The 14,020-nt window shown below is 40.1% G+C and overlaps 4 protein-coding genes across 4 annotated transcripts; all 4 read right to left on the bottom strand.

Moving 5' to 3' along the window:
• Positions 1–965: 965 nt before the first annotated feature.
• On the bottom strand, positions 966–1,962 carry LOC120904025 (proline-rich protein 3-like). Its single transcript, XM_040313738.1, has 2 exons — positions 1,851–1,962; positions 966–1,787 (listed from the first exon to the last, which is right to left on the bottom strand). The coding sequence occupies exons 1-2, from the start codon at positions 1,860–1,862 to the stop codon at positions 1,176–1,178; spliced, it is 624 nt and encodes a 207-aa protein (XP_040169672.1). The 5' UTR covers positions 1,863–1,962; the 3' UTR covers positions 966–1,175.
• A 2,950-nt stretch (positions 1,963–4,912) lies between these two features.
• LOC120901154 lies at positions 4,913–8,013 on the bottom strand. The gene is made up of 4 exons (XM_040308864.1): positions 7,902–8,013; positions 7,231–7,838; positions 5,612–5,783; positions 4,913–5,548 (listed from the first exon to the last, which is right to left on the bottom strand). Exons 1-4 carry the CDS (start codon positions 7,911–7,913, stop codon positions 5,003–5,005), a joined length of 1,338 nt encoding a protein of 445 aa, XP_040164798.1. The 5' UTR covers positions 7,914–8,013; the 3' UTR covers positions 4,913–5,002.
• A 2,998-nt stretch (positions 8,014–11,011) lies between these two features.
• Positions 11,012–11,860, bottom strand: LOC120904030. Its single transcript, XM_040313744.1, has 2 exons — positions 11,661–11,860; positions 11,012–11,597 (listed from the first exon to the last, which is right to left on the bottom strand). The coding sequence occupies exons 1-2, from the start codon at positions 11,670–11,672 to the stop codon at positions 11,052–11,054; spliced, it is 558 nt and encodes a 185-aa protein (XP_040169678.1). The 5' UTR covers positions 11,673–11,860; the 3' UTR covers positions 11,012–11,051.
• A 1,327-nt stretch (positions 11,861–13,187) lies between these two features.
• LOC120901153 lies at positions 13,188–13,762 on the bottom strand. Its single transcript, XM_040308863.1, has 2 exons — positions 13,721–13,762; positions 13,188–13,659 (listed from the first exon to the last, which is right to left on the bottom strand). Exons 1-2 carry the CDS (start codon positions 13,760–13,762, stop codon positions 13,279–13,281), a joined length of 423 nt encoding a protein of 140 aa, XP_040164797.1. The 3' UTR covers positions 13,188–13,278.
• Positions 13,763–14,020: the final 258 nt, after the last annotated feature.

Raw genomic sequence — 14,020 nt, 5'->3', positions numbered from 1 at the left:
GTTTTTCAATAAATATGAAACAATTCGTTTAGTTGTGTGCATAGTCGCTTTACCCAGTTCAAAGCTTAATCAAATCATCAAATATTTAATGTAATAAAAGCTGTGCTTTTAGTATAAGGAATTACAATTATTCGGTGCGATCGTTTTTTATTGTATTTAGAACTCTATTTGTCATTTATAAAAGTTCAAAATGCGTGGAATGATGAATGTTCTACATTGTATTATTGATCGAAGACTTTAAGACCAACAGCAAGTCAAGAAGCATAAAATTAAATAGTGAAATAGTTGTTCCAACTGACAATTGTTTCAATAAGACGAAATACATTGAATCAGTGATTTGTCTGTGTAAAGTTTTAAAAAAACTGGATAATGTAGCTAGTATTATTAGTTATTGGCCGATGTTTGTTCATGATTTTATTTCCTGAATATTGTGTACCTTGAAAGATCACAATCGAACAATTTTCAGAGCGTAACACATGCAAAATTCGTTGTTAGTGAACAGATCGCTCTTAACTTGCATTTTCATCTACACAAAATTGCAAATTCTGATGTCTTTAGTAAACACAAAGAGTTTTTTGTTTATTGTAATATCATATACATATACAACATACCATAATATCATAAACGACTACAATTTCACATGACGGGAACTATAAAACGAAGAATACTATATCACGATAATTAGGAGGTATCAGGCTCAAGAACAAGGTATAAGTCATTCGTGTGTAAGTAATGGATTCCTACAAAACTTTAAGTTTAACTTGATTATGTTCTTCTATGTAGATTAATCAATATCTTAGTTTACAATAAACACGCAAATCAATTTTTATTTAGCTTGATAAGAACGCCTTTACAAATGCATTTTTCAGGCTGAATTATTGTCAGCCAAATAAGTTTCAAAACAAAATTACTACCCAGGCAGTTCTAGAATTTGAAAAGGTTGTTTGCTTAAAATAAATCAGTGATATGTAACAAAAAATATTTCGACACAGGATATGATAATAGATTAAATATCTCGACTGATCTATTGTATTACTATTGTCCATTTCAATTGGTGAATTACTAAAAAAAATCTCGAATTCATGCTTTACATTACATAAATAAACGTTTATTCTTGCACATATCACATATCTCTTAGCACGCATTCAGCCGGTACATTATCACAGTCAAAACATTTACCAGCCATGGGCTCCATAGCCTCCGTAGGCGACCTGCGGGCCATAGGACAGAACCATTCCACCGTAGATCGGAGCTGGCTGAGCGAGAATGCTCTTGCCGTACACGGGCTCAGCGATCAGCGTCTTGGCCGGGTAGATCGGCTCAGCGAACACGTTCTTGGTGTAGATGGGCTCCGATACGATGGTCTTGGCGTAGATTGGCTCAGCAGCGATCACAGTCTTGGCATAGGCTGGCTCAGCAGCGATCACAGTCTTGGCGTAGGTTGGCTCAGCAGCGATCACAGTCTTGGCATATGGGCCATAAGTCAGAGGCTTCGTGTACTCGAGAGCCGGAGCCTGGTACAGAGAGTGAGGGGCAGCATAGGAAACGGGCAGAGGGTTGGTAAGAGCCTGAGGCTTGCTGACCACAACCGACGGGGCAGTCTGGGCGTATCCGTGGTACAGCTGAGGCTCCGGAAGGATGGTCTTGCTCAGCACTGGCACTGGGGCAACGTTCTTGATGACATTGGAGTAGCTCACAGCCGGGGCCACACCGTAGGACAGATGGGAGTGGTCACTCGGGATGTATCCGGCGCTGACGCAAGCCAGAGAAGCGACGATCAGAACGAACTGGAAAGGTTGGGACTCTTGTTAGTATCCCAGGGAGAGATTTGTACCGTTAGTTCAACTTACTTTGGAAGCCATGGTTGGAGGAATGATTGCAGTAGAGGATGTGCTTTGCTGAAGACTACTGATCGCTGAGTGATGTCGTTGTGATCAGCTGATAGAGCTTTTATACGGATTGACGGTGTGCGAAAATCCGCAACAACAGGATGTGAGAGGGGCGTCGTTTGATGGTCATCAAATCAAACGGCATTGCGTCTTTGTTGTCATTGTCATAACTATCGCTTATTGCTTTATCGCATGGTTTAAAAATGACAGAAGCATTCTTAATGTTGGCTGTTAATATGGTTAATTACTCAATCGGAGACATGTACACACGCATAAATTCACTTTTAAATTAACATGTTTGATGCTTCATTTGTCAACCTTATTGTCCATTTCAATCAATTTCGAGTTTAGTTATTCTACTGTATTAGTCTATTTTATTTGTATCTGTAATGAATATGACAATAATATGCGTAAGATGTTTAACAATTTGTTCTGTTACGTGTGTTGTTACTCTTTCCAGGTTGTTTTTGTCTGTAGCAGGTCTCAGATCATCTGATCAAATGTTTAATTTGCTATAAACCGTGCATTCAAGAGGAAGCAGACGAATTATTCTGTGGGGTTAGTGTTTGGGTTATATTTTTAGCTTTATTCGTTTAATCCATCACATTATCTCCAACAAAATAATAAATTATGGTGACATCAAAAATAAAGCACCTACAGTAAAATGAAACACCTTCAACCAATGATTTGTCAAAACTAAATATTTTTTTAACACAAATATCCGCCACAAGGACTTAACAATGTGTCTTAATTGCTAAGCAAAGGATGAGGATGAGGAAGAACGAAGGCGAGAACGGAAGAGGGATAAAGGAGTGTGAAAATCGAAAAAATGATAGAATGAATTAAATGCAATCTGATCGTTAAGGAATGGATCATTTTGCCCATATCCGAGATAGACGGGTGGGGATATCGAGATGTGGCCTATAGCTATATAGATGGCGGGAAGGGTCATAATAGGAAATGGCAGATGAGAGGAAAGGAGCAGCAAGCTCATTAAGTATAACGCTGGCGATGAAGCAAGCTTGCAAGTGTAAGTAGCGAGTTTTTATCGAATCAAGACCCAAGAATCGATAGGTGGATAAGAAGGGATAACCGCATTCTCATGACCCGAAAGAAAACGCCCCGTGGCAAGTCGATTAAGTTTACGTTGGACACCTTCCAATCCAAATAGAACATGGCTATAATAATTCTTAGCTGATCTTAGTTTATCCATGCATTTACTTCGCGATTACTGTGCAGCTTCGCAAGTAACACAGGTCATATGTTCTTACACATAATTCATTTACAGTCTGCAGTTATCTCTCAATCTGCATTTTTAATCACACAAGATTATAACTTATGTCTTTGGTTGTGCCTTCTAGCTTACTTCTTGACACATAACTCATCAGGAAATGTTAATCGTTAAGTGTATCATAAACACGTTGATTTGGGGATATCATACTCAAGGCACTGTCAGCAGTCAGAATGTGAAAATAAATTAAACGGAAAGGTCCTGCAAGAACCTTTTTTTTGTCATGCATGTAGCGCTTATTATAATCAATTCACGTTGTTTTAGTCGTCTATTTTCTATAGCATCATTTCAATAAATTAGTATGTGTCGAAGCAAAAGAATACGATGCTAGGAACTAGGGGCGCCAGATGGTGTGAGCGAAGCGAAAACAATACCAAGAACTCTGTATTTGCTTTGTAAAACAATGACAATATGAACAGTGTGAAGCCTGCTCGCAAGTGGGATGAAAGGTTAAACAAAAGACAATTGTCTGCACTAAGGCACGTGCGCGCTTTTGGTGGCCGATCGGCCTTTCTTAGAATTTCCTAGGTTAAGCGACAAACCAGAGAAGTTTGCTATCTCGAGCGTATGAAATCGAAAGTCAGTCCATCTTTAGCACTCGACGCGATCGGTCAAAATAAATGAATTGTCACAGCAGTCCAAGTCTAAGTTTTAATGTTTAAATTCAAAACAGTATGTTTACTATGTTTTTCTTACTGGCGCCGGAGAGCCAGGCTGTTGAAAGGCGTAAGGATGGTTCCAGTAAAAGTCTCCAAGGATTGGAACATTTTGGTACGTCGATGCTCCCTGTCGTGATACGTGGCATAAAATAACTTATTATTCTTCTTCTTTATCATAACAACCGTTACCGGTCAAAACTTGCGAGTACCACTAGTGGGGCTGACTTTCATTGCCAGATTCAGCCAGATTTATTGAATATCCATAGCGGGATGGTCAGTCCTACGTATGAGGGTAAGGGCTCGGTTCATTTGGGACTTGAACCCATGACAGGTAATAACCGCTTTAGTTTATTAAATCCCTCTGCTTGAAATAACTGTGACTGTTATCAACGACTTTTTTTCGTTGGGTGAATATTGTACCACATTGTCTAATTCATAAAATATAACTCTTCAGAACATAAAAATCGTTATAGCATCGTAGAAAACGTCGATTTGGAGATACCAGACTCAAGCACAAGGCATAAATCACGCATCTATAAGGAAAGGTTCTGAGCAGATATTCTGACATAAATTCTGAATGAATTTGGTCCAGAAGCCATGTTATTCTTAGTTTTGGATAAAATATTATTCCAATGCAAACCAAAATTTAGTGCCTATCTGGATAAACATGATTCATGTGTTTTTAAATTCTTCGGGCTTCGAATTGCTTCCCCACCCACCGTATTCTCCAGATCTGGCCCCCAGCGACTTTTTCTTGTTCTCAGACCTCAAAAGGATGCTCGCAAGGAAAAAATTTGGCTGCAATGAAGAGGTGGTCGCCGAAACTGAGGCCTATTTTGAGGCAAAACCGAAGGAGTACTACTAAAATGGTATCAAAAAATTGGAAGGTCGTTATAATCGTTGTATCGCTCTTGAAGGGAACTATGTTGAATAATAAAAACAAATTTTGACAAAAAAATGTGTTTTTCTTTGTTAGACCGGGGACTTATCAATCAACCTGTTAAGGTCAATATCAATACATCAGTATATATAATATCCCCTTTTCTAAAATGAAACATCTCCAGAACCATGCATAAGGTTACATAAATAAACGTTTATTCTTGCACATATCACAAATATCTCTTAGCACGCATCCAACCCATAAATTATCACAGTCAAAACATTTACCAGCCATGGGCACCATAGCCTCCGTAGGCGACCTGTGGGCCATAAGACAGGACCTTTCCACCGTAGATCGGAGCTGGCTGAGCGAGAATGCTCTTGCCGTACACCGGCTCAGCGATCAGCGTCTTGGCCGGGTAGATCGGCTCAGCGAACACGTTCTTGGTGTAGATGGGCTCCGACACGATGGTCTTGGCGTAGGTTGGCTCAGCAGCAATCACAGTCTTGGCATATGGGCCATAAGACAGAGGCTTCGTGTACTCGAGAGCCGGAGCCTGGTACAGAGAGTGAGGGGCAGCATAGGACACGGGCAGAGGGTTGGTAAGAGCCAGAGACTTGCTGACCACAACCGTCGGGGCAGTCTGGGCGTATCCGTGGTACAGCTGAGGCTCCGGAAGGATGGTCTTGCTCAGCACTGGCACTGGGGCAACGTTCTTGATGACATTGGAGTAGCTCACAGCCGGGGCCACACCGTAGGACAGATGGGAGTGGTCACTCGGGATGTATCCGGCGCTGACGCAAGCCAGAGAAGCGACGATCAGAACGAACTGGAAAAGTTGGATCTCTTGTTAGTATCTCAGGGAGAGATTTGTATCGTTAGTTTGACTTACTTTGGAAGCCATGGTGGGGAGAATGATTGCAGTAGGAGGATGTGCTTTACTGAAGACTATTGATCGCTGAGTGATGTCGTTGTGATCAGCTGATAGAGCTTTTATACGGATTGGCGGTGTGCGAAAATCCGCAACAACAGGATGTGAGAGGGGCGTCGTGTGATGGTCATCAAATCAATCGGCATTGCGTCTTTGTTGTCATTGACATAACTATCGTCCATTTCATAATTGCATGGTTAAAAAATGGCTTGAAGAAGCATATTGTCTAGTTGTTTATATTGTATTCTTATGGATCATAGAAGAGTAATCGCACATAATTTAAATTTTAGGCTAAAAATTATTCTTTTAAATCTCCTCTTCATTTGAATTATGTGCGATTTTAATAACATGTTCATCTTCTTTTGACTTCTGTATTCGTCTCAGTCATGCATTTAATACAAGTTTTTCAATAAATATGAAACAATTCGTTTAGTTGTGTGCATAGTCGCTTTACCCAGTTCAAAGCTTAATCAAATCATCAAATATTTAATGTAATAAAAGCTGTGCTTTTAGTATAAGGAATTACAATTATTCGGTGCGATCGTTTTTTATTGTATTTAGAACTCTATTTGTCATTTATAAAAGTTCAAAATGCGTGGAATGATGAATGTTCTACATTGTATTATTGATCGAAGACTTTAAGACCAACAGCAAGTCAAGAAGCATAAAATTAAATAGTGAAATAGTTGTTCCAACTGACAATTGTTTCAATAAGACGAAATACATTGAATCAGTGATTTGTCTGTGTAAAGTTTTAAAAAAACTGGATAATGTAGCTAGTATTATTAGTTATTGGCCGATGTTTGTTCATGATTTTATTTCCTGAATATTGTGTACCTTGAAAGATCACAATCGAACAATTTTCAGAGCGTAACACATGCAAAATTCGTTGTTAGTGAACAGATCGCTCTTAACTTGCATTTTCATCTACACAAAATTGCAAATTCTGATGTCTTTAGTAAACACAAAGAGTTTTTTGTTTATTGTAATATCATATACATATATAACATACCATAATATCATAAACGACTACAATTTCACATGACGGGAACTATAAAACGAAGAATACTATATCACGATAATTAGGAGGTATCAGGCTCAAGAACAAGGTATAAGTCATTCGTGTGTAAGTAATGGATTCCTACAAAACTTTAAGTTTAACTTGATTATGTTCTTCTATGTAGATTAATCAATATCTTAGTTTACAATAAACACGCAAATCAATTTTTATTTAGCTTGATAAGAACGCCTTTACAAATGCATTTTTCAGGCTGAATTATTGTCAGCCAAATAAGTTTCAAAACAAAATTACTACCCAGGCAGTTCTAGAATTTGAAAAGGTTGTTTGCTTAAAATAAATCAGTGATATGTAACAAAAAATATTTCGACACAGGATATGATAATAGATTAAATATCTCGACTGATCTATTGTATTACTATTGTCCATTTCAATTGGTGAATTACTAAAAAAAATCTCGAATTCATGCTTTACATTACATAAATAAACGTTTATTCTTGCACATATCACATATCTCTTAGCACGCATTCAGCCGGTACATTATCACAGTCAAAACATTTACCAGCCATGGGCTCCATAGCCTCCGTAGGCGACCTGCGGGCCATAGGACAGAACCATTCCACCGTAGATCGGAGCTGGCTGAGCGAGAATGCTCTTGCCGTACACGGGCTCAGCGATCAGCGTCTTGGCCGGGTAGATCGGCTCAGCGAACACGTTCTTGGTGTAGATGGGCTCCGATACGATGGTCTTGGCGTAGATTGGCTCAGCAGCGATCACAGTCTTGGCATAGGCTGGCTCAGCAGCGATCACAGTCTTGGCGTAGGTTGGCTCAGCAGCGATCACAGTCTTGGCATATGGGCCATAAGTCAGAGGCTTCGTGTACTCGAGAGCCGGAGCCTGGTACAGAGAGTGAGGGGCAGCATAGGAAACGGGCAGAGGGTTGGTAAGAGCCAGAGGCTTGCTGACCACAACCGACGGGGCAGTCTGGGCGTATCCGTGGTACAGCTGAGGCTCCGGAAGGATGGTCTTGCTCAGCACTGGCACTGGGGCAACGTTCTTGATGACATTGGAGTAGCTCACAGCCGGGGCCACACCGTAGGACAGATGGGAGTGGTCACTCGGGATGTATCCGGCGCTGACGCAAGCCAGAGAAGCGACGATCAGAACGAACTGGAAAGGTTGGGACTCTTGTTAGTATCCCAGGGAGAGATTTGTACCGTTAGTTCAACTTACTTTGGAAGCCATGGTTGGAGGAATGATTGCAGTAGAGGATGTGCTTTGCTGAAGACTACTGATCGCTGAGTGATGTCGTTGTGATCAGCTGATAGAGCTTTTATACGGATTGACGGTGTGCGAAAATCCGCAACAACAGGATGTGAGAGGGGCGTCGTTTGATGGTCATCAAATCAAACGGCATTGCGTCTTTGTTGTCATTGTCATAACTATCGCTTATTGCTTTATCGCATGGTTTAAAAATGACAGAAGCATTCTTAATGTTGGCTGTTAATATGGTTAATTACTCAATCGGAGACATGTACACACGCATAAATTCACTTTTAAATTAACATGTTTGATGCTTCATTTGTCAACCTTATTGTCCATTTCAATCAATTTCGAGTTTAGTTATTCTACTGTATTAGTCTATTTTATTTGTATCTGTAATGAATATGACAATAATATGCGTAAGATGTTTAACAATTTGTTCTGTTACGTGTGTTGTTACTCTTTCCAGGTTGTTTTTGTCTGTAGCAGGTCTCAGATCATCTGATCAAATGTTTAATTTGCTATAAACCGTGCATTCAAGAGAAAGAATATTCTGTAATTATTCTGTGGGGTTAGTTTAATTCGTTATATTTTAGCTTTATTCGTTTAATCCATCACATTATCTCCAACAAAATAATAAATTATGGTGACATCAAAAATAAAGCACCTACAGTAAAATGAAACACCTTCAACCAATGATTTGTCAAAACCAATATTTTTTTAACACAAATATCCGCCACAAGGACTTAACTTGTGTCTTAATTGCTAAGCAAGGATGAGGATGATGAGGAAGAACGAAGGCGAGAACGGAAGAGGGATAAAGGAGTGTGAAAATCGAAAAAATGATAGAATGAATTAAATGCAATCTGATCGTTAAGGAATGGATCATTTTGCCCATATCCGAGATAGACGGGTGGGGATATCGAGATGTGGCCTATAGCTATATAGATGGCGGGAAGGGTCATAATAGGAAATGGCAGATGAGAGGAAAGGAGCAGCAAGCTCATTAAGTATAACGCTGGCGATGAAGCAAGCTTGCAAGTGTAAGTAGCGAGTTTTTATCGAATCAAGACCCAAGAATCGATAGGTGGATAAGAAGGGATAACCGCATTCTCATGACCCGAAAGAAAACGCCCCGTGGCAAGTCGATTAAGTTTACGTTGGACACCTTCCAATCCAAATAGAACATGGCTATAATAATTCTTAGCTGATCTTAGTTTATCCATGCATTTACTTCGCGATTACTGTGCAGCTTCGCAAGTAACACAGGTCATATGTTCTTACACATAATTCATTTACAGTCTGCAGTTATCTCTCAATCTGCATTTTTAATCACACAAGATTATAACTTATGTCTTTGGTTGTGCCTTCTAGCTTACTTCTTGACACATAACTCATCAGGAAATGTTAATCGTTAAGTGTATCATAAACACGTTGATTTGGGGATATCATACTCAAGGCACTGTCAGCAGTCAGAATGTGAAAATAAATTAAACGGAAAGGTCCTGCAAGAACCTTTTTTTTGTCATGCATGTAGCGCTTATTATAATCAATTCACGTTGTTTTAGTCGTCTATTTTCTATAGCATCATTTCAATAAATTAGTATGTGTCGAAGCAAAAGAATACGATGCTAGGAACTAGGGGCGCCAGATGGTGTGAGCGAAGCGAAAACAATACCAAGAACTCTGTATTTGCTTTGTAAAACAATGACAATATGAACAGTGTGAAGCCTGCTCGCAAGTGGGATGAAAGGTTAAACAAAAGACAATTGTCTGCACTAAGGCACGTGCGCTTTTGGTGGCCGATCGGCCTTTCTTAGAATTTCCTAGGTTAAGCGACAAACCAGAGAAGTTTGCTATCTCGAGCGTATGAAATCGAAAGTCAGTCCATCTTTAGCACTCGACGCGATCGGTCAAAATAAATGAATTGTCACAGCAGTCCAAGTCTAAGTTTTAATGTTTAAATTCAAAACAGTATGTTTACTATGTTTTTCTTACTGGCGCCGGAGAGCCAGGCTGTTGAAAGGCGTAAGGATGGTTCCAGTAAAAGTCTCCAAGGATTGGAACATTTTGGTACGTCGATGCTCCCTGTCGTGATACGTGGCATAAAATAACTTATTATTCTTCTTCTTTATCATAACAACCGTTACCGGTCAAAACTTGCGAGTACCACTAGTGGGGCTGACTTTCATTGCCAGATTCAGCCAGATTTATTGAATATCCATAGCGGGATGGTCAGTCCTACGTATGAGGGTAAGGGCTCGGTTCATTTGGGACTTGAACCCATGACAGGTAATAACCGCTTTAGTTTATTAAATCCCTCTGCTTGAAATAACTGTGACTGTTATCAACGACTTTTTTTCGTTGGGTGAATATTGTACCACATTGTCTAATTCATAAAATATAACTCTTCAGAACATAAAAATCGTTATAGCATCGTAGAAAACGTCGATTTGGAGATACCAGACTCAAGCACAAGGCATAAATCACGCATCTATAAGGAAAGGTTCTGAGCAGATATTCTGACATAAATTCTGAATGAATTTGGTCCAGAAGCCATGTTATTCTTAGTTTTGGATAAAATATTATTCCAATGCAAACCAAAATTTAGTGCCTATCTGGATAAACATGATTCATGTGTTTTTAAATTCTTCGGGCTTCGAATTGCTTCCCCACCCATTCGTAGCTCCAGATCCGGCCCCAGCGACTTTTTTGTTCTCAGACCTCAAAAGGATGCTCGCAAGGAAAAAATTTGGCTGCAATGAAGAGGTGGTCGCCGAAACTGAGGCCTATTTTGAGGCAAAACCGAAGGAGTACTACTAAAATGGTATCAAAAAATTGGAAGGTCGTTATAATCGTTGTATCGCTCTTGAAGGGAACTATGTTGAATAATAAAAACAAATTTTGACAAAAAAATGTGTTTTTCTTTGTTAGACCGGGGACTTATCAATCAACCTGTTAAGGTCAATATCAATACATCAGTATATATAATATCCCCTTTTCTAAAATGAAACATCTCCAGAACCATGCATAAGGTTACATAAATAAACGTTTATTTTATTATCATATCAAATATCTCTTAGCACGCATCCAACCCATAAATTATCACAGTCAAAACATTTACCAGCCATGGGCACCATAGCCTCCGTAGGCGACCTGTGGGCCATAAGACAGGACCTTTCCACCGTAGATCGGAGCTGGCTGAGCGAGAATGCTCTTGCCGTACACCGGCTCAGCGATCAGCGTCTTGGCCGGGTAGATCGGCTCAGCGAACACGTTCTTGGTGTAGATGGGCTCCGACACGATGGTCTTGGCGTAGGTTGGCTCAGCAGCAATCACAGTCTTGGCATATGGGCCATAAGACAGAGGCTTCGTGTACTCGAGAGCCGGAGCCTGGTACAGAGAGTGAGGGGCAGCATAGGACACGGGCAGAGGGTTGGTAAGAGCCAGAGACTTGCTGACCACAACCGTCGGGGCAGTCTGGGCGTATCCGTGGTACAGCTGAGGCTCCGGAAGGATGGTCTTGCTCAGCACTGGCACTGGGGCAACGTTCTTGATGACATTGGAGTAGCTCACAGCCGGGGCCACACCGTAGGACAGATGGGAGTGGTCACTCGGGATGTATCCGGCGCTGACGCAAGCCAGAGAAGCGACGATCAGAACGAACTGGAAAAGTTGGATCTCTTGTTAGTATCTCAGGGAGAGATTTGTATCGTTAGTTTGACTTACTTTGGAAGCCATGGTGGGGAGAATGATTGCAGTAGGAGGATGTGCTTTACTGAAGACTATTGATCGCTGAGTGATGTCGTTGTGATCAGCTGATAGAGCTTTTATACGGATTGGCGGTGTGCGAAAATCCGCAACAACAGGATGTGAGAGGGGCGTCGTGTGATGGTCATCAAATCAATCGGCATTGCGTCTTTGTTGTCATTGACATAACTATCGTCCATTTCATAATTGCATGGTTAAAAAATGGCTTGAAGAAGCATATTGTCTAGTTGTTTATATTGTATTCTTATGGATCATAGAAGAGTAATCGCACATAATTTAAATTTTAGGCTAAAAATTATTCTTTTAAATCTCCTCTTCATTTGAATTATGTGCGATTTTAATAACATGTTCATCTTCTTTTTGACTTCTGTATTCGTCTCAGTCATGCATTTAATACAAGTTTTTCAATAAATATGAAACAATTCGTTTAGTTGTGTGCATAGTCGCTTTACCCAGTTCAAAGCTTAATCAAATCATCAAATATTTAATGTAATAAAAGCTGTGCTTTTAGTATAAGGAATTACAATTATTCGGTGCGATCGTTTTTTATTGTATTTAGAACTCTATTTGTCATTTATAAAAGTTCAAAATGCGTGGAATGATGAATGTTCTACATTGTATTATTGATCGAAGACTTTAAGACCAACAGCAAGTCAAGAAGCATAAAATTAAATAGTGAAATAGTTGTTCCAACTGACAATTGTTTCAATAAGACGAAATACATTGAATCAGTGATTTGTCTGTGTAAAGTTTTAAAAAAACTGGATAATGTAGCTAGTATTATTAGTTATTGGCCGATGTTTGTTCATGATTTTATTTCCTGAATATTGTGTACCTTGAAAGATCACAATCGAACAATTTTCAGAGCGTAACACATGCAAAATTCGTTGTTAGTGAACAGATCGCTCTTAACTTGCATTTTCATCTACACAAAATTGCAAATTCTGATGTCTTTAGTAAACACAAAGAGTTTTTTGTTTATTGTAATATCATATACATATATAACATACCATAATATCATAAACGACTACAATTTCACATGACGGGAACTATAAAACGAAGAATACTATATCACGATAATTAGGAGGTATCAGGCTCAAGAACAAGGTATAAGTCATTCGTGTGTAAGTAATGGATTCCTACAAAACTTTAAGTTTAACTTGATTATGTTCTTCTATGTAGATTAATCAATATCTTAGTTTCCAATAAACACGCAAATCAATTTTTATTTAGCTTGATAAGAACGCCTTTACAAATGCATTTTTCAGGCTGAATTATTGTCAGCCAAATAAGTTTCAAAACAAAATTACTACCCAGGCAGTTCTAGAATTTGAAAAGGTTGTTTGCTTAAAATAAATCAGTGATATGTAACAAAAAATATTTCGACACAGGATATGATAATAGATTAAATATCTCGACTGATCTATTGTATTACTATTGTCCATTTCAATTGGTGAATTACTAAAAAAAATCTCGAATTCATGCTTTATATTACATAAATAAACGTTTATTCTTGCACATATCACATATATCTCTTAGCACGCATTCAGCCGGTACATTATCACAGTCAAAACATTTACCAGCCATGGGCTCCATAGCCTCCGTAGGCGACCTGCGGGCCATAGGACAGAACCTTTCCACCGTAGATCGGAGCTGGCTGAGCGAGAATGCTCTTGCCGTACACGGGCTCAGCGATCAGCGTCTTGGCCGGGTAGATCGGCTCAGCGAACACGTTCTTGGTGTAGATGGGCTCCGATACGATGGTCTTGGCGTAGATTGGCTCAGCAGCGATCACAGTCTTGGCATAGGCTGGCTCAGCAGCGATCACAGTCTTGGCGTAGGTTGGCTCAGCAGCGATCACAGTCTTGGCATATGGGCCATAAGACAGAGGCTTCGTGTACTCCAGAGCCGGAGCCTGGTACAGAATGGGGGCAATATTGCAGCGCGGTGCAGCTTGCTGACCACAACCGACGGGGCAGTCGCGTAGCCCGGCACTCGCGGCAGTTCTGGCGAATTGCCAGCTGGCAGGCAACGTTCGATGACCTATTCACGCCAGCCATTACGGGCTGACGTAGATGATGCGCTGACGCAAAGAAGCGACGATCTTGAACTGGAAAGTTGGATCTTTGTTAGTATTCGATTTTGGTGCTTATGGTGGATGATTGCAGTGGAGGATGTGCTTTACTGAAGACTATTGATCGCTGAGTGATGTCGTTGTGATCAGCTGATAGAGCTTTTATACGGATTGGCGGTGTGCGAAAATCCGCAACAACAGGATGTGAGAGGGGCGTCGTGTGATGGCCATCGCAGCGTTTGTT

This window comes from Anopheles arabiensis, chromosome 3 (genome assembly GCF_016920715.1).
Source record: "Anopheles arabiensis isolate DONGOLA chromosome 3, AaraD3, whole genome shotgun sequence".
In the NCBI taxonomy this organism is placed as follows: Eukaryota; Metazoa; Arthropoda; class Insecta; order Diptera; family Culicidae; genus Anopheles; species Anopheles arabiensis.
The sequence above is the reverse complement of the archived record's forward strand: the minus strand, read 5'-3'. Positions and strand labels throughout refer to the sequence as shown.

Coding starts and splice junctions, on each gene's coding strand:
- LOC120901154 (XM_040308864.1), bottom strand. Junction 5,784..7,230: donor GGCTATGGAGCCCATGGCTG/GTAAATGTTTTG, acceptor TGCCGATTGATT/TGATGACCATCACACGACGC. Junction 5,549..5,611: donor TCCCCACCATGGCTTCCAAA/GTAAGTCAAACT, acceptor CAACTTTTCCAG/TTCGTTCTGATCGTCGCTTC.
- LOC120901153 (XM_040308863.1), bottom strand. CDS start 13,762: ATGGCTGGCGTGAATAGGTCATCGAACGTTGCCTGCCAGCTG. Junction 13,660..13,720: donor CGAACGTTGCCTGCCAGCTG/GCAATTCGCCAG, acceptor GGTTGTGGTCAG/CAAGCTGCACCGCGCTGCAA.